Source organism: Rhinoderma darwinii, chromosome 10 (genome assembly GCF_050947455.1).
Source record: "Rhinoderma darwinii isolate aRhiDar2 chromosome 10, aRhiDar2.hap1, whole genome shotgun sequence".
NCBI classification, from domain to species: Eukaryota; Metazoa; Chordata; class Amphibia; order Anura; family Rhinodermatidae; genus Rhinoderma; species Rhinoderma darwinii.
The window spans coordinates 20,639,231-20,661,972 of record NC_134696.1 but is presented as its reverse complement, the minus strand read 5'-3'; the positions used below and the strand labels follow the sequence as shown (position 1 = coordinate 20,661,972).

At 41.0% G+C, this 22,742-nt stretch overlaps 1 protein-coding gene across 1 annotated transcript in view; it reads right to left on the bottom strand.

Moving 5' to 3' along the window:
• Positions 1–6,796: 6,796 nt before the first annotated feature.
• Positions 6,797–22,742, bottom strand: part of GPR153 (G protein-coupled receptor 153) — a 58,440-nt gene continuing 42,494 nt past the window's right edge. Inside the window, exons 4-6 of the mRNA XM_075839451.1 lie at positions 16,177–16,366; positions 15,811–15,995; positions 6,797–11,688 (exon numbers count right to left, since the gene is read on the bottom strand). Of these exons, the coding sequence (XP_075695566.1) occupies positions 10,915–11,688; positions 15,811–15,995; positions 16,177–16,366 (1,149 nt within the window). The 3' untranslated portion in view covers positions 6,797–10,914. The remainder of the gene's footprint in view (positions 11,689–15,810; positions 15,996–16,176; positions 16,367–22,742) is intronic.

Here is a 22,742-nt window from a genome sequence, read left to right as displayed (position 1 = left end):
CATGACAAAGGGGCGAGGGTCCCTGAACACTATAGAGAAAAGTTACTGTTAAACTTCCCAACGATGTCCTTGCCGCAGAATATACAGTGTCCCCCCCCTCACATCAGGAGATCTATTATTATACTCCATATCAGTCTTATCTATAGAGGATGCCACTTCTATCTCATACATTTTTATCTATCTATCTATCTATCTATCTATCTATCTATCTATCTATCTATCTATCTATCTATCTATCTATCTATCTATCTATCTATCTATCCATCCATCTGTCTATCTATTCTAATTATTGATTATTTTTGACAATTTTGGTGATCACCAGATATAACATTTTGCTGTGCTAAAGTTTCTTTCTTTCAATATAGTATTATATTGGCTCTTTCATCAGCTGTGAAGTCTCCTTTTGACAATGCCTAAAACTCTCACTTTCTGCAGGAATTAGTGTATTTTTGACAAGAACAAATCACTCTTGTGTATCTGTGGTGAAAATGAAGTTTCTATGGCAAGATCCCAGGGAACTTCGGGAACCTCAGGGCGAGGAGAATTGCTGCTACGCCTCCTGCTATTCACTATCAGATGGGTTTTTGGGAGATGTCATCTTCCCACCATGACAAAGAGCTTGCAATCTATCTCTAGCCAAGGCTGATCTCCTATATAGCTGCATATATATATATGAAGGTATTGGCGCTTAACCAGTTATATAGTCACAAGGGGGACACAACCAGAACTATGGGGGGAATCAAACAAATCTAGTGATTGTTAACCCGAACTTCAGTCCCAGGGGACAGAAAGTCAGTAAAGTGGGAGGAAGCTCAGGAGCCATTAACATAACAGTGAGTTGAGTCACTAGGTCCAGGGCAGTGAGTACTACACAATGGGGTCTTTGTGGCCCCTTAACTAACAAGCCTTTTGTGAGGACATTTTTCCTAGACGAAAAAGTTAAAGGGCAAATACATTGAGAAATCCTCGTTTTTCTTAAGAACACAATATAGAGAATAATAATAAAAATGTCTCCCAGCAACATACAGAACAACTTCATCAACAGGTGGAACCAAGAGAGTGAAGAACGACTTAAAGGACATTTATCCCCCGAAAATAAATAAATAAATAATTAATTAAGTGAATAAGTAAATAAATAAGCTTCTAATAGAGTTGTCACTCAGCTTTCCTAGAACCCTGAATGGCAAATATGACTTCTGTTGTACTATTAGATTTGGATATATTACTATATATCTAGGCATTCAGGAGCCTGGGAAAGCTGCATGGCAACCCCTGTGGGTGCCTTTAAACAGCATATCTGTCTAGTTATGAAGTGAAATATCCTCAACTTGCTGCTTATCTAGGCAGATTTATCACTGGTAAACTTAGTGGCAGTCCTAAACCCTTGAACAGCAACTCTATTATGCAGGAAAATGGAATATCTGGTATGCAATACTAGATAATGAAGCATATTTGCCATTCAGGATTCAGGGAAAGCTGAGTGACAGCTAATGAGAACGCTGTAATGGAAAGGATAGATAAATAGATATAGATATAGAAATATAGATAAATAGATGATAGATTAGATAGATAGACCGATAGATTAGATAGATAGATAGATAGATAGATAGATAGATAGATAGATAGATAGATAGATAGATAGATAGATAGATAGATAGATAGATAGATAGATAGATAGATAGATAGATATGAGATAGATAGATAGATAGATATGAGATAGATAGATAGATATGACATTAGATAGATAGATAGATAGATATGAGATAGATAGATAGATAGATAGATAGATAGATAGATAGATAGATAGATAGATAGATAGATAGATAGAACTTCCCTATTGTAAGTAGATTTAGCAGTAATGCATATTTATTTATTTATATTTAGTGGCTTAGGTGACATTAGTGTTCGCAGTGTGCTGTTGCCATTTTCTTGTGTGCTGTATATTTGCAGTCACAGTCGTTCTTGCACCTGTATACACGTTTTGTATCATTTTGTTGGAATGTGCTGTTCAAACTTTTGTGTTGTTTATGTGATTCATATATGTGGGGTTAGTGACTGCCTCCATTTTTTTGTTCTGGTATTTCTCCCATTCTGCCCTGGGTGATTTTAATTAGTTTAATACTGGTTTCTACCATCCCCAGATATATGTAGGCTTAGTCCCAGTTCTGGGTGTATGTGCAGTGTAGGTCCCCACTTATGGAGGAAGTCTTGTCGTGGCAGGTGGGCTCATACAATTTGATCTAAATGTGGACTAAGAACCTCCCTATTGTAAGTAGATTTAGCAGTAATACATATTTATTTATATTTAGTGGTTTAGGTTACATTGGTGTTCACAGTGTGCTGTCACCATTTTTTGTGTGCTAGATAGAAAGATAGATAGATAATTGTTATTACTGACTGATGATTTAGGGCCCAGCAGGAACAGCGGCTCATCATCATACTTCTCCCTCCCCTACAGATTTTAAAATTTAGTGTCTGAGTGATAACATTTTATCTGTACCCCGTCTTCCAGGATCTGCATCACATTGCACATTGGGGAGCTACAAGCGATGTTTACCCATTTCGTGATGCATGTAGTGACATTAGCGACCCCCAGAGAGGGGGTATTTTCATTTGGATTTGGGGCTTGTTCACCCCTGCACCTTCATGTCTAGCTTTAAAAAGCCCCAAAACAGAGCTGCCAGCCTATATTATATGTTCATTTTAAATAGGTTTTCCAGTTTTATGTAAGTAAACCATAATAATGAAAAGCCCTCCAACTGTCTAATATACTTTGTATTTCAATTACTCACCAGTTTCAAAATCTCTGTTTGCTGTCAATGCGCGAGTACATCTAGAAGCTTAGGAGAGCCCATGTAGACCTAAAACTTACAAAGTCAATTCTGTAAAACTAACATGAGATGTGCACAGTGTGACGTGACAAAGTGACACATGCTCCAGGATGGCGGAACTAACTCAACTCAACCTCATTTAGGCTGGGTTCACACGTGGCGGAATTGCACTTGAATTCCGCTGCGGACACACCGCAGCGTTAATCCGCAGCGGAGCCGTTTCTCCATTGACTTCCACTTTAATTTAGAAGTGTTCGTTTAGACGTTGAGTAAAATTCCGCTGCGGAGCATAGGCTGCGGAGCGGAATTTGGTGTCCGCAGCATGCTCTGTCTGTTGCGGAGCAGTGGCGGACTGGTTGCGGACTCATGGCGGAATTTCTCCATTGACTTCAATGGAGATTCTAAATTCCGCAATGAAGTCCGCAGCTGTCATGCACATGTTATGTGTGCTGCGGATGCGTCTTGCTTTTTTGACATGACATTTCTTCATTCTGGCTGGACCTATGTATTTCTAGGTCTACAGCCAGACTGAGGAAGTCAATGGGGCTCCCGTAATTACGGGAGCGTTGCTAGGAGACGTCAGTAAATAGTCACTGTCCAGGGTGCTGAAAGAGTTAAGCAATCGGCAGTAACTGTTTCTGCACCCTGGACAGTGACTACCGATCCCAATATACAGCAACCTGTAAAAAAAATAGAAGTTCATACTTACCGAGAACTCCCTGCTTCTGTCTCCAGTCCGGCTTCCCAGGATGACGTTTCAGTCTTAGTGACGGCTGCAGCCAATCACAGGCTGCAGCGGTCACATGGACTGCCGCGTCATCCAGGGAGGTCGGGCTGGATGCCGAAAGAGGGACGCGTCACCAAGACAACGGCCGGTAAGTATGAAAGTCGTTTACTTTCACTAGGGAAAGTGCTGTCCCTTCTCTCTATCCTGCACTGATAGAGAGAAGGGAAGCACTTTTCCCGCAGTCCGCAGCAGCTAGTCCGCATCAATTTACTGCACATTTTGGGCAGATCCGCAGCCGTAATCCGCAACCCGGATTAGGTGCGGCATTGATGCGGACAGTTGCGGAGGAATTCCGCCCACGTGGGGGCATGCCCTTAGTCCACGTTCACACGTGGCAGAATTTTTCCGCTGCTAATGTTGCTGCAAATTTAGGGCAATTACGCAACGAATCTGCACCAACATTTTCCTATTTGACAGGTAATTCAGACGTTGCAGATATCACAGCGGACTTGCCACAGATTTCAGTTTTTGCATTGCAAAGGCTGAAATCTGCAGTGAAATTCCGCTTCTTCTCCGCAATGTCATGAGCATGCTGTGGAGGGGAAATTCTGCACCACATCCTAATTTCCGCACAAGTTATTTTCCGCATCGTCTGAACTAAATTTCGTAAAAATGTATAGAAAGAAATGTAAGAAACGGCTGCTGCAGAATTCCACTACGGACTGTCCACAGTGGACTTTAACAACAATTTTGCGACGTTTGAACGTGGCCTTATAATCCATTTCACACCCTGAGGAATCCCAGGATGACTATATCCAAAATAACACAGACAGAAATTCAAGCCATCTTAGGGCGGGTTCACACGTGGCGGAATTTCACTTAAATTCCGCTGCGGACACTCCGCAGCGTTAATCCGCAGCGGAGCCGTTTCTCCATTGACTTTCACTTTAATTTAGCAGTGTTCGTTTAGACGATGCGTACAATTCCGCTGCGGAGCATAGGCTGCGGAGCGGAATGTGGTGTCCGCAGCATGCTCTGTCTGTTGTGGAGCAGTGGCGGACTCATGGCGGAATTTCTCCATTGACTTCAATGGAGAGTCAAAATTCCGCAATGAAGTCCGCAGATCTTATGTGTGCTGCGGAGCGTATTGGTTTTACTACCATGACATTTCTTCATTCTGGCTGGACCTATGTATTTCTAGGTCTACAGCCAGACTGAGGAAGTCAATGGGGCTCCCGTAATGACGGGAGCGTTGCTAGGAGACGTCTGTAAATAGTCACTGTCCAGGGTGCTGAAAGAGTTAAGCGATCGGCAGTAACTGTTTCTGCACCCGGGACAGTGACTACCGATCTCAATATACATGTATCTGTAAAAAAACATATAAGTTCATACTTACCGAGAACTCCCTGCGTCTGTCTCCAGTCCGGCCTCCCAGGATGACGTTTCAGTGTAAGTGACGGCTGCAGCCAATCACAGGCCAAGCACAGGCTGCAGCGGTCACATGGACTGGCGCGTCATCCAGGGAGGTCGGGCTGGATGCCGAAAGAGGGACGCGTCACCAAGACAACGGCCGGTAAGTATGAAATTCGTTTACTTTCACTAGGGAAAGTGCTGTCCCTTCTCTCTATCCTGCACTGATAGGGAGAAGGGAAGCACTTTTCCCGCAGTCCGCAGCAGCTAGTCCGCATCAATGTACTGCACATTTTGTGCAGATCCGCAGCAGAATCTGCAACGCAGATTCTGTGCGGCATTGATGCGGACAGTTGCGGAGGAAATCCGCCACGTGTGGTCATGCCCTTAACCATCATCATTTAGGGCAGGACAACCCTTTATATGGCATATGGATATCCATGAGGTCGGTCCTCTGTTTAGGTCCGCCTGTATTTGCCAGATCTAAGAGTGTCTAGCAGCGAGCGGCTCAGACTTGGCCAGTCCGTGTATCATTCATTTGAATGCTGCCATGTAATACTACACTTCCCCTGTAGTGGCCACTGCAGGGAAAATGTGTAGCTGTCTGTAACTACCCTTGGCGATAAAAGCTGATCGTCTGGGTTTCCAGAAATTATACACAGGTTGTATGTGGTATTACAGCTCAGCCCCATTCACTTCAAAGCAGCTGAGCTGCAATACCAGGCACAACCCATGGATAGCTGTGGCGCTGTTTTTTTTTTTTTTGTAAAGCAGCCAAAACAGTCAGCTGTAGACATTCCTTTATTAAAGGAACACTCTGGTCAATTCGTATACACTGTGTTATTCATGGTGTAAAGTCTAAGTGGGCGGAGCATGACACTGGAATTCTCTCTTTGGTGGTCTTTGAATCCCTGTGTCATGCACCGCCCCCTCTGGCCCTGCACAAGGCTTAACACAATGTGTCAATTTTGCACATAGTGTTCCTTTAAAGGGCTGTTTCTAACCTGGATTAATATTAATCAGATAAGTTTTATATGGGACCATGTGTACTCTCCCTCTACGGCGCCTCTTCTGTGTTTTTGGGGTCCTCATAATATACAACCCCTAAAGAGAGTTTGTTTTTAAGCAGGGGACTGTGTCTGCCCCATCTTTTTGTCCTGTCACCATACTTCTTCAGGGTGGGATGTCCATTTAGGAAAAACTTATAAAACTTGTGAGTGTTATAGAGGCATATATGGGGAAGGGAGACTGGATGGGCATGTGCCTCAATATACTAGGTGCCAAGAGAGGACCAACATGCTACTCCTTGGCCAGGGTATTTCGATTACATGAGATGGGGAACATGCCCTAAGTGAAAGGAAGCCTGGCTAGATTTATAGTTATAAACAGTGGTGTAGCATATGGAGTTTTCAGCTTACTATAAAGAATATAAGGTCGTGGCGTGTCGTGGTCGTGGTCGTGTTCTGTCAGCAGGGGGCTGACAGAACAACAAAATGATTTTCAAGGACATCTGCAGGCACTTACTTTATATAGTCAAGATTTTAATTTAACAATTTACAGGTACTTATTCCATGGGTGTAGTAGCTCTGTATTTTGAGGGTCCTAAATACGCAGCTAATGTTAGTCAATGCAGCTATTCCGTATTTCAAACTTACAGTGTGCTGTATTATTGTTCCTATCAATACTGTATTTTTCCTAATATTTGGACAGTTTTAGGTGGAAATACACTTAAATAATTTTAATTTTAATTTGTCAACCAATTCATGGTTGAAAACACCACATAATGGCGGAAGTCACTTTGAAACGCATCTTGAAAAGTGTATAATATTAACGTTTAATCTTCATATTACATAACATCCACACACATGCGTCGTACAAAGTCATCAGTTCAAAGTCATGCATGAGAAATATCAGAGACAGCATTTACATCCTTTATCAAGAAAATCCCTACATTAATATTAAAGGAGATCTGTGTTACAATGAATTTATCGTGTTACATTCAATCACACTACAGATGCAGTAGAGCAGAGTTTGTCATATGGCATACCATGTGTTATCTATGGGTGTCCATAGGACTGTAGGTAAACTCAATCAGTTATCCTGGTGCACAAAAAAACAACAGTTGAATAACAGATTCAGCTCTGCTACATCTGTATAATGGCAACGTTTATTTGTTTGCACAAACATCAATTGGAAAATATTTATCCTATAGAGATTTCAGATTTGCATCTAACAAATTTGTACTCGGTCCGTCAACAGCAACCAGTCAGCTTTATACCATAGATTGCGTGTGATGTAGATTACAAATAAGAGGACACCAGCCTGCAGCTTGGCTTCCATGACCAGCAAGGTTATTTACTAACACCGTTCAAAGGTTCATATCTGCAATACAGATATGTCTAGTGTAGAACAGATTATAAAGATATCTTTTTATACAGGATGCACACTGACGTGTCCAGGTCACTTTGTAAATTCATGACATTAATCCTGAGTTACATCCCGTATTATACTCCAGAGCTGCACTCACTATTCTGCTGGTGGAGTCACTGTGTACATACATTACATTACTTATCCTGTACTGATCCTGAGTTACAGCCTGTATTATACTCCAGAGCTGCACTCACTATTCTGCTGGTGGAGTCACTGGGTACATACATTACATTACTTATCCTGTACTGATCCTGAGTTACATCCTGCATTATACTCCAGAGCTGCACTCACTATTCTGCAGGTGTAGTCACTGTGTACATACATTACATTACTTATCCTTGACTGATCCTGAGTTACATCCTGTATTATACTCCAGAGCTGCACTCACTATTCTGCTGGTGGAGTCACTGGGTACATACATTACATTACTTATCCTGTACTGATCCTGAGTTACATCCTGCATTATACTCCAGAGCTACACTCACTATTCTGCAGGTGCAGTCACTGTGTACATACATTACATTACTTATCCTGTACTGATCCTGAGTTACATCCTGTATTATACCCCAGAGCTGCACTCACTATTCTGCTGGTGGAGTCACAGGGCACATACATTACATTACTTATCCTGTACTGATCCTGAGTTACATCCTGCATTATACTCCAGAGCTGCACTCACTATTCTGCAGGTGTAGTCACTGTGTACATACATTACATTACTTATCCTGTACTGATCCTGAGTTACATCCTGTATTATACTCCAGATCTGCACTCACTATTCTGCTGGTGGAGTCACTGTGTACATACATTACATTACTTATCCTGTACTGATCCGGAGTTACATCCTGTATTATACTCCAGAGCTGCACTCACTATTCTGCTGGTGGAGTCATTGTGTACATACAGTACATTACATTACTTATCCTGTACTGACCCTGAGTTACATCCTGTATTATACTCCAGAGCTGCACTCACAATTCTGATGGGAGAGTCACTATATACATACATTACATTAATTATCCTGTACTGATCCTGAGTTACAGCCTAAATATACAGTACAACATAAATAATGTAATGTATGTACACAGTGACTCCACCAGCAGAATAGTGAGTGTAGCGCTGGAGTATAATACAGGATGTAACTCAGGATCAGCACAAGATAAGTAATGCAATGCATGTACACAGTGACTCCACCAGCAGAATAGTGAGTGCAGCTCTGGAGTATAATACAGGATGCAACTCAGGATCAGCACAAGATAAGTAATGTAATGTATGTACACAGTGACTCCACCAGCAGATTAGTGAGTGCAGCTCTGGAGTATAATACAGGAGGTAACTCAGGATTAGTATAGGATCAGTAATGTAATGTATGTACACAGTGACTCCACCAGCAGAATAGTGAGTGCAGCTCTGGAGTATGATACAGGATGTAACTCAGGATCAGCACAAGATAAGTAATGTAAAGATAAAGACTTACAAAGTGACTAAACATTTCCAAAGTATAATATTAATCATTTCTGTAAAATAGGTTTCAAAGGTGAACATTGGCTCCAATTTTTTACAATTCTTGTAAGAGTAGTCTAAATGCATGTGCTGTACACCCCGTATGACGTCCAAATGCACTAATCAGGTCCAAATGAATAATAATTGTCCTAATGTGACAAACCCCTTTAACAAATATTTTTTATAGAAATAAATGAAGTTGAGTACCCCTTTAAACCAGGGTTGGCACTGTGATGACATCAGCAGTCATTCCCCATCTATGGTTGCACTAGTAATCAGATTTTCCAAATTATACATTTACAAGGAGAATCGCTTTAAAACCTAATTAAAGATTTCCACCTTCTTAAAGGAATATTAGTAAATAACCCATCTTGGCCTTTAACAATGTATAACTCATATGACATCAGTGTAGATCCCCTTTAACATTGAATGTGTTAGCACTTCAGAATCAATCTATGACATGTGCAATAATAAAGTCTGCAATAAAAAAAGAAAACATTATAAAATATGGGTGAACTTCTCAAATCATGAAAAATACGCCCACCAAACTGACCCTGTTCAGTCATTCAGTCATATGTTACTTCACTTCCTCCACCTCTTCTTCTTGATAACCTATAGATGATAGAAAATGAGGCAGATGGTCGAGAGTACATGACTGCAGAATCAGACTACATAGGGTTTGGTTGTAGTCTGTAACCATGGAGACACATAGTTCTGCATAGGAGCCGTAAACCCAAAATGGCAGGAGATTTTACATTTAGAGTTGCTTTGGGGCAATAAGAACATTGATGGCAAAGGTATACATACCCTTAAAGTCCAACTTTTTGGTAAAATACAACAAAAGACCTAGGGGGGAATTAAAAAACTTAACTGGTGTAGAAAAGTTACAATTGGCTCAAAAGTCGCTTAACAGAAGGGGCGGTGCCACCCACGTCCAATGTATTTACTATAATTTATGCCAGAAACTGGCATACATTATAGTGGAAATCTGTGCCAGCTCTTAAAAATGCAACAAATGTATTAAGAGGTGTGCGCCTTAACAAATCTGTCACGTCTTACTCCAGCTTGAAACATATGAAACGACAGTCTTAATAAATCCCCCCCCCAGGTTTTTTCTCTGTACTGGGGCAACAGGAACCTTCAGGAAGAGACCGCCCAAGTCAGAGTAGAACATAATTCATTTTTATCTTATATAATTTTTTTAAACTTACTTTTATGCTGTTTTTGCTATAGTACATGGTGGATTTTTCTCATAAGGCAGCCATATCATTTTTTTATTATGGTATGTTTTAAATCTAGGAGTAAAAAAATGGGCAGGCCTCGACGTTGATGACCCACTTCAAATATAAAATTAGTTTAAACAATGCAAATTCTTAAATTACAAAATCAACATACAACAAATAATTTCTGCTCCTTTAAAAAACATACAGTAAAGAGAATACCATACATGATAGATACAATATTTGAAGTTTTTCCCATTTAAAAAAAAAATGAAAACAATTTTTTTTTCAACTCATCAGCGACACCCACACAAAACAAATTTCATTCAGTAATAGAAAATAGTAAAATGCATATCAAAAAGTCACTTATAGAGAGTGGACGGAGAAATGACATAAGCATGCATAATATATTTATTAATGATGACGTATGTTAAGACCATGTACAACGAATTAGATGCATTATTATCATTTTGTTAGAAAATAATTGTATTTAGCAGTTTTTTTTTTTTTTTTTCTATCAGGAGAACACAAGCTGATCATGACCTGTGGATCTGTATTCCTGAATTTGTGTTTGATTTTTTTTTCCCCTAAGAAAAGCTAAAAAAAAAAAAAAAAAAAGAAAGCTAAAAAGTTGTTTCTGTTGAGCTTATTAAAATACAAGTTCTCTTCTTTGGTGCTGTTTCCAGTTCTGGGTATTAAATATACAAGAAAAGGAGAAATTGTAAAACCTGGAACAAAGTACCTCTTTACCCAAAAATGATAAGTAAAAAGAAATTCCCATGAAAATCAATCCCTAAGACGTAGATCCAATAGAATCTGAATGGAACGTTATGTAACCAGATGACGCGGAAGGTAAACTTAAAAAGCTGTTTGTACTTCCCTTATCTTCTACCTTGTTGGGTTGGTCTCGTCCAGTCCATGTATTACTTAGCCCCATCCGGCAATCGTTTGAGTCAGCAGAGGTATTTTTGGAGGTTACCTCATCCGATTTCTGAGATTCATTCTTCTGAATACGTCTTTGACTATGACGGTGTCTACGGTGGCCTTCAGTATAAAACCTTTTGTGGTCATCGTGAGGTCTATGATGACCAGGTACGTTGAGAGTACAACTTTTTCCATGGGGGGAAAATCTCCTTAACACCTGTGGCTCTCGTTCAAAGTCTGTCAGGGTAAAATGAGCAAGTGTGGGATGCTGTCGAGCATCAGGAATAAGAGCAATTGAAGAAGACCTCATAGGACCTCTCCTTGGACTCGGCAGAGGAGTGTCATCGATAAAACTGACCACTTCTTCTCTGCTAAAGCACTTAAAGTCGTCTTTGTAGAGTTCTTCCAGGGTAAAGTGTTTGAGTGAAATGAGGCTCTCAGAGGCTTTTCGGCACTTTCGATAGGGCAAGCTGGCGTTTTCATGGTACATTATTAGGCTACTGCGTCTTTCACGTCTTGGCAGTGTGAAGAATGAAATAGCAGCTATGTCTTCAGCAGATCCCCAGCCGTGCAGGAATGCCGGTATCTGACCCGTGGTAAAAATATCTGTTTCGTCATGGGAACAGCGTCTCGTAGGAGGGACCTAGGGTAAATATTGCAGGAGATGTTAACAAAGGGCGTCACTTGACATCACTGGGACCATCACACTATTAATCAATGTAAAAAAAAAAACAAGCTGTCTTCATAAAACATCATGGCTTGGTATCAATCATAATGAATATTTTTGCATCTATAAACTATGTTTGACTAACATGAGCATAGTCCAGTATGAAATGATACCATAAGACATGGTCTATGGTCAAAAGACCTGTAGATTTGTCTATGGTCATCTACGCATTGGAATTTTTGAAATAGATAGGAATGGAACATATAGATAGACCCTGTGGGCATTTACCCCATCACATGGTATTTCAGAAAATGATATGATTATGTTAGTAAGGTAAGAAACAAAAGCTAGACAATGACATTGCTCAAGCAGATCTATGGGTCAGGGTTTGAAGGTCCTGGGTCCAAATGCAAGATATGTACCAAGACGTCCTCAACCATCACACACCATTATTATTATTATTATTGTCCCTTAGGTCTTCTCCGTCACTAGGGTTGGATGCAACGCAATCTCTGTGCCCCACTAACAAGGCTTCTATAAAAATAAAACCATCAAACACCCTTTAATGAAGGAAAGAGTTGATGAGAAGGAAATTATGTTTTTGTCCTCTTCTTTTAAAATATAATAATAATAAAAGTAGTAATTTGAGGGTTAACTTTATGAAGAAAATTGCAGTAGACCTCCTCCCTTGTAATTCCCCTTTATCTAGTCGATCATAGTTTGATAAAATTTGATTCAATTTTGATAAAATTTGATTCAATTTTGATGAAATTTGATTCAATTTTGATAAAATTTGATACAATTTTGATAAAATTTGATATAATTTGATATAATTTTAAGAAAATTTGGTACAATTTTTCATGACCCACAAAATTGATTACAACTTTTTGTTTGTAGAGTGGACCAGTGCATCATCAATCACTGCCTTAGCTTTGGTACATTATTATATTAATGTTTGTTTGTCCCAAACAAAAATATTGGAATTTCACATTTCAAAAAATTATTTTATTCGGTAACTAATTTTTCGTGCAAAAGATCAAATCTTAAAAATTCTGTTTTAAGCTGGCCTATGATGCACACATACACACTTTTATTAAATTATTCAATAAAAAGATGTCGGCTAATGTCAACATCGATGGAAATTAAAAAGCTATATAGAAATATAATTTTAACTTATAGAAGTTTTATAGGGTGTCATTAGCATTTGTTCTAATTTATAAAATTTTTTATAATATTATTAGAGCTTTAATTTAACCTACCATATGGAAGGGAGGATTTTCAATTAAGTAACTCAAGCCAGATGTAAAATGATAAGACAATGGCACATCAATGCATGCAGATTGAAATAAAATAAGTTGCACATGTTGAATTAAGCTTAATAGTCCTGAAGATAAAGAAAATTCAGGTTAATGTGTCGACCACCAACGAGAGTTTAGGCTCTGGAGAAAATTTTTGCAGTTGACGGGGATGAGGTACACAGGAGAGATGGATGGGTATGAGTTTGGTTGCACTTGGAGCTACTCCTTTGTAATTAAAAAAAAAAAAAAAAAGGATCCAACACAAGAAATAGACCAATAAAATTTTAAAAACCAGTTGTTACCGAAGATTGACAAAGATGTCTAAAAAAAAAACAAAAAACAGCACAAGACACAAGGGAAGCAAAAGTGCAAGCAAACAGTCCATAAAAAGGTCATTCCTTGGCTAAAACAAAGCAAAAATTAAAAAAAATAATATTACAAAAAAATTGTCTTTCGACCAAATCAGCAACATAATTTTAGAAATAACTAGAATTCTTAAAAAAAATTAAAAATATTACGTGCAAATTGTTAAATCCCTCTGTGCTGCCATTCTTCATTTTGCCCAGCATAATAATCATGTATACTAAAAATAACAACAAGAACACAATAGTGAGACATTCAAGAAGAAGAAATCCAGACTGAATGCAACATGAAAATTTTAGCAAGTTCCGATAAAGTAAAAAATATTTATGTGAAATCTTCCTTTTGGAGCAATTGGGAATAAATTATAGTTTAGTCTTTGGATATATGTTTTCATTATGCATTCAAATCCTTAAAGGAACACTCCAGGAATACTGATACATGGTTACGCCTAGTGAAGAGCCCAAGGGGGCGGAGCACACCTTATAGAACTCAGGTACCGCCCCTGCAGGCTCTGCCCTAGGCGTTACACAGTGTATCCGTTTTTCTTGGAGTGTTCCTTTAAATCTTTGTTGGGCAAGATTTAAGGGCAAGTTACAAGGGTCAAGCTATGGGATATCAGTTATTCATACTGGCGGTGGGCTGCTGCAAGGTTACTTGTGGTACCTCTAGGACTGACCAACCTAAAACTAGGACATCTTTTAATGCTGAGATACATGACTGAATTATGGGGGGGGGGGGGGGTCTATAGTATGTCAAATATGTCCCCTTTAAGGAGCCTTATTAGCCACTCAGCAGTGTAGGGCCACATGTTATAGTTCCCCTCTCTCCTGGGAATATTACTGGTCACAAAGGCAAAGAAATCTGAGACATTATATTGCCCCTTCGGAGCCAAGAAAAAGAAGCCTCATCAAGAGGAGCCCCCACATTTTATTAACTAAAAAGCCGATTAGAAACAAAGCGGCTTAGCGTTCACCCAAGTGCATCTGCTGCTGCGTTTTAGCGATTGGTGGGGGTTCTCAGTGCTCGGACCCCACCGATCAAAACTTCTGACTTGTCACTATGATATGTCAGAAGTTTTCTGAAAGTTTAGGTAATCTTTAAGGGCAAGTTTACACAGGTCAGATACACTGCGTAAAAGTACACAGCGTATCCGTCCTAGAAACCGCAAGGAACCAAATTGTGGCGCAGATTTTCAGCCAGAATCGCCGTTGCGGAAAACTGAGCTGAAAAAAAACACCAAAGCTAATCCTTACTTTCAACGGCGTTGCCATAGCGACCCATCGCTCTGTTCTCCGTGCAGACTCCTGTGATGACGCTGCAGCCCATGAGACCGATCGAGCCAGTGATTGGCTGAATCAGTCACATGGGAGGAAACGTCATCCCAGGAGGCCGAGCTGCACGGAGAACTGCCGGGGGAACAAGGAGCCGTCGCTATGACAATGCCAGGGGTGTAAGTATAGACTTTTTTAATTAAATTTAAACTTGAATGTTTTTTTTTTTCAAATTTGCGATTTTTGCGCTGGAATAACCGTTTTTCCGCTGCAAATATTGCCCGGGTAAAACAGCAACAAAACCTAATCAATGTATGATGAAAAGCTATACAAGCTTCTAATATACTTTATATAATGTATTTTAGTTCTTTATTATTTTAAAGATCTCTGCTTGCTGTCAATAAATAGGAATGTTCATGTTTACATCCAAAGGCCAAAATGTGTACAGCCTTAATATGACTACGCTGAGGATTTGGTACAATTGTATCCAGTCTAGGCAAGATAGTGTGAGCTAATCATCCAGGACTCCATGCAGATACATTTCACCTGCACTGGCACATTGTAGCAAAATATCAATTATCAATAGAGGGGATAGATTTTCCTGTTCACATCTAGAGGCTGAAAACTGTACAGACAACTGAAAGTGTCTCCAGTCTAGACAATCCTCTCTGAGGAAAAATATTTCAGCTGCACAAATCTCTCTCCTGTTTGCTACAATGTATCAGTGCAGGTAAAATGTATCAGCCAGGAGTCCAGGCTTTTTAGCTCACAAATTATTGTCTAGACTAGAAACAACTGTAGCACACGCTCATCTGGGAGCAATATTAGGTCTGTACAGATTTTCAGCCTTAAGAATGCTGTTATTTGCTGACAGCCAGCAGAGATCTTGAAAATAGTGAGGAATTGAAAGACAAAGTATATTAGGAAGTATCAGAACTTTATTTAGATAAAGCAGAAACCCCTGTAAGCGCTACCTTAGGATGGACAAGGGTAATAAGATGTATTATAATCTTCCCGATTCTCCTGATCCTTTTCTTTAAATAGCCCCTGTTAAGGAGCATTGAAAACCGAGGGCCCGAACTATTTGTCTGTGTTTTTATTTGTGTCCCCCAAGATTTACCACCAAATAGCTTGAGACAGCTGCGTTGTTGAGAAGGTCACCATACCTGGAGATAGTGCATTTTATCTTCTGGAGTTTCCTTCATAGGATAAATCTGCGGGATTCCCCTTTCTAAAGCCGAAAAGTCATACTTGGTAATACGTTCCATGGCCATGATATCACCCCCATAATTGTAGTCATAGGGTCTTTCATATATGAGATCAGAGTGAACGCCGCCGTCCGGACTGTTATCTGTAAAGATAGAAGAGATGGAGAAGGTGAGACTTCCCAGCACTATCCATGACCAATAAATGCCCCCGAATGAATGACATGGACATGAATGGAGGGTTCTAGAGAGACCCCCAGGACCCCGAGTCCATCACAATACTGATCTCTATTACTTCTTTATATCATGTACTGGTTATTTCCGTACCTTCATTTTCATCATCATTGGACATGATGGCTATACATTTGTCCCAGACGGCTTTCACATTTGCCCGGTAGCGATCACAGGCCCAGAGGAACATCGGCAGGAGAAGAGCTTGAACTACAGAACACCACAGGACGCCCAGGACCATCCAGTCATCTGACTTGTCAAACTTCAAGCTGGCAAAACTTACAACCTGTGTATTAAAGGAAACACATGAATTAGACAAATACAAAGAAACAGATACATTTTAATATAAGGCAGATTTATGATAACTCAACACTGGTCTAATGCCGGATTATTGGATGTGCCGGACGGTCGGACATCTATTTTAACACTTATTATACTCTCCATTGAGTCTCTACACCTAAGACACCTTTAAAGTGAATGTCCAATTTTCATGTAGTTTTTAGGTCCAACAGTCTGTTCTGATTAGTTTCTTAATATATCTTTATAGCGGTCTGAGCTCTGTTTTTCTGACATAGAGCTCCAAATCCCCTGCATAGTCACAATTTAATGAAAAAATTCGGGATACCTGAATTCACCACTAGGAGGAAATTAGGAGCTTCCATCATACTGTTTTATTATTGAGATCAATGTATAAGCAGTATTCAGTAAGCTCCCAAGCTCCCCCTATTGGTGGCTGCAGGTTTCCAGATTTTCATTTATTATTTAATGTAATATTAAAATATATATTTAATATATATTTAATATTATTAATGATTTAATAAACTCATTGTCTTTACAGTTGATGTAATATCAATCTGACAGCCACTAGTAACTCCACTTGACTTCCCTGTTGCTTTATTATTTTCATCTGTGTTGTAATTTTTTATTTTATTCTGATGTTCATGATAACCACCATGTCCACAAAGGTATTACACAGTGACAAATATGCTGATTGTAACTATATAAGGACTGGTTGTCACAGCCCCGCCCCTTTCTCTTAAGTTATCATATTCTTCTATTCACTAGAGAGGCATTATATGTTTACATATACATGTCTTTATAGGACACTATATAGATGTTATATACATTTATCTAAAAAGATGAAGACGAATTGAATATTCCATTTTTTGGGGGGCTGTATTGCTGGTGCACTATTATAAATAAGGTGATGCAGTAAATTTTTCGTAAGCAGTCCTATGTAAAACTATAGGAAATGAATGTGATAGCACACTTAGCTAGGTCAATGTCAAAAACCCATGAGACAAACTCAGCCCAATTGTAATGTCGGGGTAAGGAAACAGACAAGTGAGCCCTAATCTACCCGCCACTCAGTCCCTGCCTACTTGCAACGACCCGCCCTAGGCGACGGGGTACAACTGGGCGATGGTACCTACGCTCAATAAGTGCCCGACATACAAACAGACAAGGGTACACAGAAGCAAGGGAAAAGGGGCAGTTGCCCACGGCAACACAGTGAGCAACAAGAGTAGTGAACAAGCCGAGTCAAACCAGGAGTGTACGAGGTGCCAAACGCAGAGCAGGAGAGTAGTCAGTAAGCCAGGGTCGATATGAAGCAAGGACAATAGTACAAGAAGCTGCAGGAGGGCCAGGAAACAAAACAAGAATCACAAGCAAGTAGGAACAGGAAAGGCAGGTATAAATAGACAGAGGGCGGGAGCTAGCTCCGTCTGGCCAGCCTGTGATAGGTTCTCCCACTCCTAAGCCTGCCATCCTGAGTGGTGGAAGATGGAGTCAGTCTCACAGACATAGAAGCAGGTGCAGGCTGATTACCTATGGGCGTGGATACAGACGCTGTGCCTGGCAGATCCTTAACACCAATATTCTCTAGTCCTATGTAAAATTTGTTTTGCTAGGATTTGTGGTCCTATATTATGCAACACTTTTTTTTCCAGAAAAGTAGTCAAGCAATGCCAAGTTCAACCTACAGAGGGCAGCCTTGGCTTTTCATTTGCAACAAACTATCCATTCTTCAATTTGTACCAAATAAGATACATTGCTAATTGCTTGTGAGACTACAGAAAATATCCACAAACAACATATGAAACATAAGTAATATAGAAATACAACATATAACGATACAAAACACTGATTCTAGTACAAGGTTGCAGACAGAGGCGTCCATTAAAGAGTCTCACCGGAATCTTATACCTTATTCATTTCTGTAGAAAACACGCGCTTGGCATGTTTTATTAAAGAACCCCCAAACCCCAAGTCAGAAAACGGAGCGCTCATCTTCTTCATGTTATAGTAATGAACTTTACTTTGGTGACTGCAGCCGAAAACTAGAGTAACAAGCTGAAACGGAGGATTACGCCACACTCCGATGGCATCAGGATGGCAGCAGGGGCATACACAGCACTATAAATGGACCCCGCTGAGGGCTCCACCAAATGTACTACTCCTTTATTACAGTACGGGGGAGTTCAGATATTGCAGATTTGTTTGGTGCGGATTCCACACAGATAATCTGCAGCATGCCGTTCCTGTTGTGGAAATTCAAGGCAGCTTTGGATGTGACTGGAGTAAAACACTATATTCAGTATAAAATAAAGCAAGTATGTGCCGTGTGATCTCTTGGTTTTAGTATGCCGCCTATAGCGTGACTTTCATGTTGATCCTTTATTTGGTTTTAAAGGTTACCAGAATTTTATACGCAGGCTGCTACATCTTATTATAAATTTTACATTAATCTCTCGTTCAATATTTTATAACAAGCTGCGAGAAGCTTCAAAAAAACAAAAATACATTTAGTCCGAGATCTAGTTTATATCTTGACTTATGTATCTTGGCAATTCTCCCCTTACCTGCAGAAAAGGGAAAATGATCGGCTCAACATTTAGGGGTATGTTCACACGCTGTGTTTTCAGGTGGATTTTGGGGCATAAACACCTCGAAATACGCCTTGAAAAACGCTAGTGAAACGCCAACAAACAGCTTCTTATTGAAATCAATGGGAAAACCGGCATTTAGTTGAGACAAGACTTTTTTTACGCCGCTTTTTAAAAAACGGCACGTAAAAAGACGCCGTGTAAAAAGAAGCGCATGTCACTTCTTGAGCTGCTTTTGGAGCTGTTTTTCATAGGGTCAAAAAGTCTCCCAAAAAATGTTCTGCTTCAAAACTGGTTGAAAATCAGAGGCTGATTTCCCTTGAAAATAGCTCCTGATTTTCAACCATTTTTTAAGCAACTAGCGTTTTTTGCGGCGTTTTTTTACAGCCGTTATTGGAGCTGTTTTTCTATTGAGTCAATGAAAAACAGCTCCAAAACACGGCTCAAGAAGTGACATGCGCTTCTTTTTACGAGGCGTTTCTTTACGCGGCCGCGTAAAAAACACCCCGTCGGAACAGAATGTCGATTTTCCCATTGAAATCAATGGGCAGATGCTTGTAGGCGTTCCGCTTCCGATTTTTCAGCCATTTTTCTGGACGTTTACGGCCTGAAAAATGGCTAAAAACACTACGTGTGAACATACCCTAAGGGCACATTCAGACGTGGCGGAATTGCTGTTTAATTCCGCTGCAGACAGTCTGTCCATTGGTTTCAACACCTTTTTAGTTAACGTCGTGCAGACATTGTGGAAAACTCCGCTGCGGACCATAGGCTGTGGTGCAGACTTTTCAGACCGCAGCATGCACTGTCTGTTGCGGAGAAGAAGCAGAATTTCTTTGCGTATTTCAGCCTTTGCAATGCAAAAACTGAAATCTGTGGCAAGTCCGCTGTGTTATCTGCAACGTCTGAATTACCTGTCAAATATGCAAATGTTGGTGCAGATTCGTTGCGTAATTGCCCCAAATCTGCACCAACATTTGCAGCGGAAAAATTCTGCCACGTCTGAACATGGCCTAACAGTGTATCTCCAGGTATTGCTATAAAATTTCTCTGGGAAACTAATGTCCAACCTGCTATTTCTAGCTTTCCCCCTCTCAGTCAAAGTTCATAGACTGCATAGAATTCAGAGTAAAAATTAACAGGAGACAGAAGAGTCTATGCATTTCTATGGAACCTGGGTGACTATGAGACAAAATGAAATCTCACTGGCATTATACATAAGATTGCTATCGGCTAATGTCTTATTTTTTCCAACTACTCCACATTTTAAAAATGTGGGAATAAGTCATATTAAGACACCTTGGCTTATGTCTTGCAGTATTTTTGCTTGTAGATGTGCTTCTATTTATTTTATTTTTTTAAATAGATTTTATTGAAATTCCGTCTTTTTTTGCTAATATTACTGTTCCTCTGGTAAGAGGAGTCCTAGGGAGCGGGACCAACCAAGGTTGGGCCCCTCTCTCAAAGGGCCCCATAGCAGCTACATGGTCTGCCTCTATAGTATGCATGCCCTGGGGTGAGATACAATGCTTTGTTAAGGGAACGGCAACCGTATGCAATGCCAAATGCATGTGAGCACTGGCGTAGCTATAGGGGTCGCAGCGGTCGCAATTGCGACCGGGCCCCGAAGCCAGGGGGGCCCACGGCCCCCCGCACCACATCAATAAAAAGTTACTATAGTAACTCGGGCCGCGGGCCCCTGTTACTATAGTAACATACTTTACTTACCTTCCTGGTTCCGGATCGCAGCGGAGGTCCTGACATCAAGCGCTGTGCGCAGCGCATGACGTCACAGCGCTATGCCGCCGCGCACAGCATCGAGACTACAGAACTCCCGCCGCGGCCGAAGAGGAAGGTAAGGTTAGCCCTGACTGGGGGGGTCCGACTCCCGGGACCCGCCAATCAGCTGTTTTGAAGGGGCCGCAGCACTCGTACGAGAGCTGCTCCCCTTCATTCCTGTCACTTCATTCCGGTCACACTGTGAATCGGTGTCGGCGATTCACAGTGTGAGCGAGTAGTGAAATGAAGGGGAAGCAGCTCTCATACGAGTGCTGCGGCCCCTTCAAAACAGCTGATTGGCGGGTCCCGGGAGACACATCAGCTATTGATGGCCTATCCTGAGGATAGGCCATCAATGTTTAGGGACTGCACAACCCCTAAGCCTACGATGTAGCAGGCTTAGGGGGCCCATGAGACAGGATCACAGATTGTGTGATCCTGTCTGCTGGGCCCTGTATCTAAGCCAATCATATGGTAGGCTTAGATACATGGCCCATGCGTGATCCTGTCTGCTGGGCCCTGTATCTAAGCCAATCACATGGTAGGCTTAGATACATGGCCCATGTGTGATCCTGTCTGCTGGGCCCTGTATCTAAGCCAATCACATGGTAGGCTTAGATACATGGCCCATGCGTGATCCTGTCTGCTGGGCCCTGTATCTAAGCCAATCACATGGTAGGCTTAGATACATGGCCCATGTGTGATCCTGTCTGATGGGCCCTGTATATAAGCCTACCACACTGTAGGTTTAGATACAGGGCCCCAGCACACCGTAATCTTATACTGTATAAGATTACTGTCTGCTGGACCCTGTATCTAAGCCTACGTTGTGTTAGGCTTAGATACAGGGTCCCACAGACAGTATCACACATGGGCCCTGTATCTAAGCCTAACACACGTGTTACTAATCGTTTTTCTTGTGTGTTTTCTTACAGGTTCGGTCGTTGGACTACGGCGGATTCCAGGACAGCTTTTTTTTTATTAATAAAATGGTTAATGAGGGGTGCGTTTTTTTTTTTATTTCAATAAAATATATTTTTCTATGTCTTTGTGTTTTTTTTTAAACTATATTACTACCGCCTTAGTAATGGCCGCCGGCTGATTGACAGCATCCATTATTAAGGCGGTACTTAGTGTTAGCGGATGCAGGGGCTAACACTAACCCCCATTATTACCCCGGTACCCACCGCCACCAGGGGTGCTGGGAAGAGCCGGGTACCATCCAGTACTTAACCATCCGTAGTGATGGTCGGCCACTGGGGCGGTCGCAGGCTGGTATTATCAGGCGGGGAAAGGCCAAAAACAGTGGACCTTCCCACCCTGGTGATGCTAGGCTGCTGCTGCTTTATTGTATCTGGCTGGTTATGAAAAATGGGGGGGACCCCACGTCATTTAAAAAAAAATTAAATAAAAAATAATTGGAAAGAACGATGTGGGGTCCCCCCCAATCTTCATAACCAGCCAGATACAACACAGCAGCAGCAGGCAGCATTACAAGGGTGGGAAGGGCCACTGTTTTTGGCCTTCCCCAGCCTAATACTACCAGCCTGCGGCCACCCCGGTGCCTGCCCGTCACTACAGATGGTTGGGTACTGGTTCGTACCCAGCTCTTCCCAGCACCCCTGGTGGCGGTGGGTACCGGGGTAATAATGGGGGTTAGTGTAGCCTCTGCACCGGCATAACATTAAGCCCCGCCTTAGTAATGGAGGTTGTCAATCAGCCGGCGGCCATTACTAAGGTGGTGATAATAAAGTTTAAAAAGATACAAGCACATAGAAAAAATATTTTATTGAAATAAAAAAACAACCCTCATTAACCATTTTATTGAGAATAAAAAAAACGCCGTCATTGAAGTCCTCGTATCCGAAGTCCAACAACCGAACCTGTAAAAAAAACACAAACACAAAAATAATCAGTAACACATAAAGAAGCAAAATTATTATTCTTACCTATCCTGGGTCCAGCTCTGGAGCCGCAATGTCAGCGAGCTGGGCC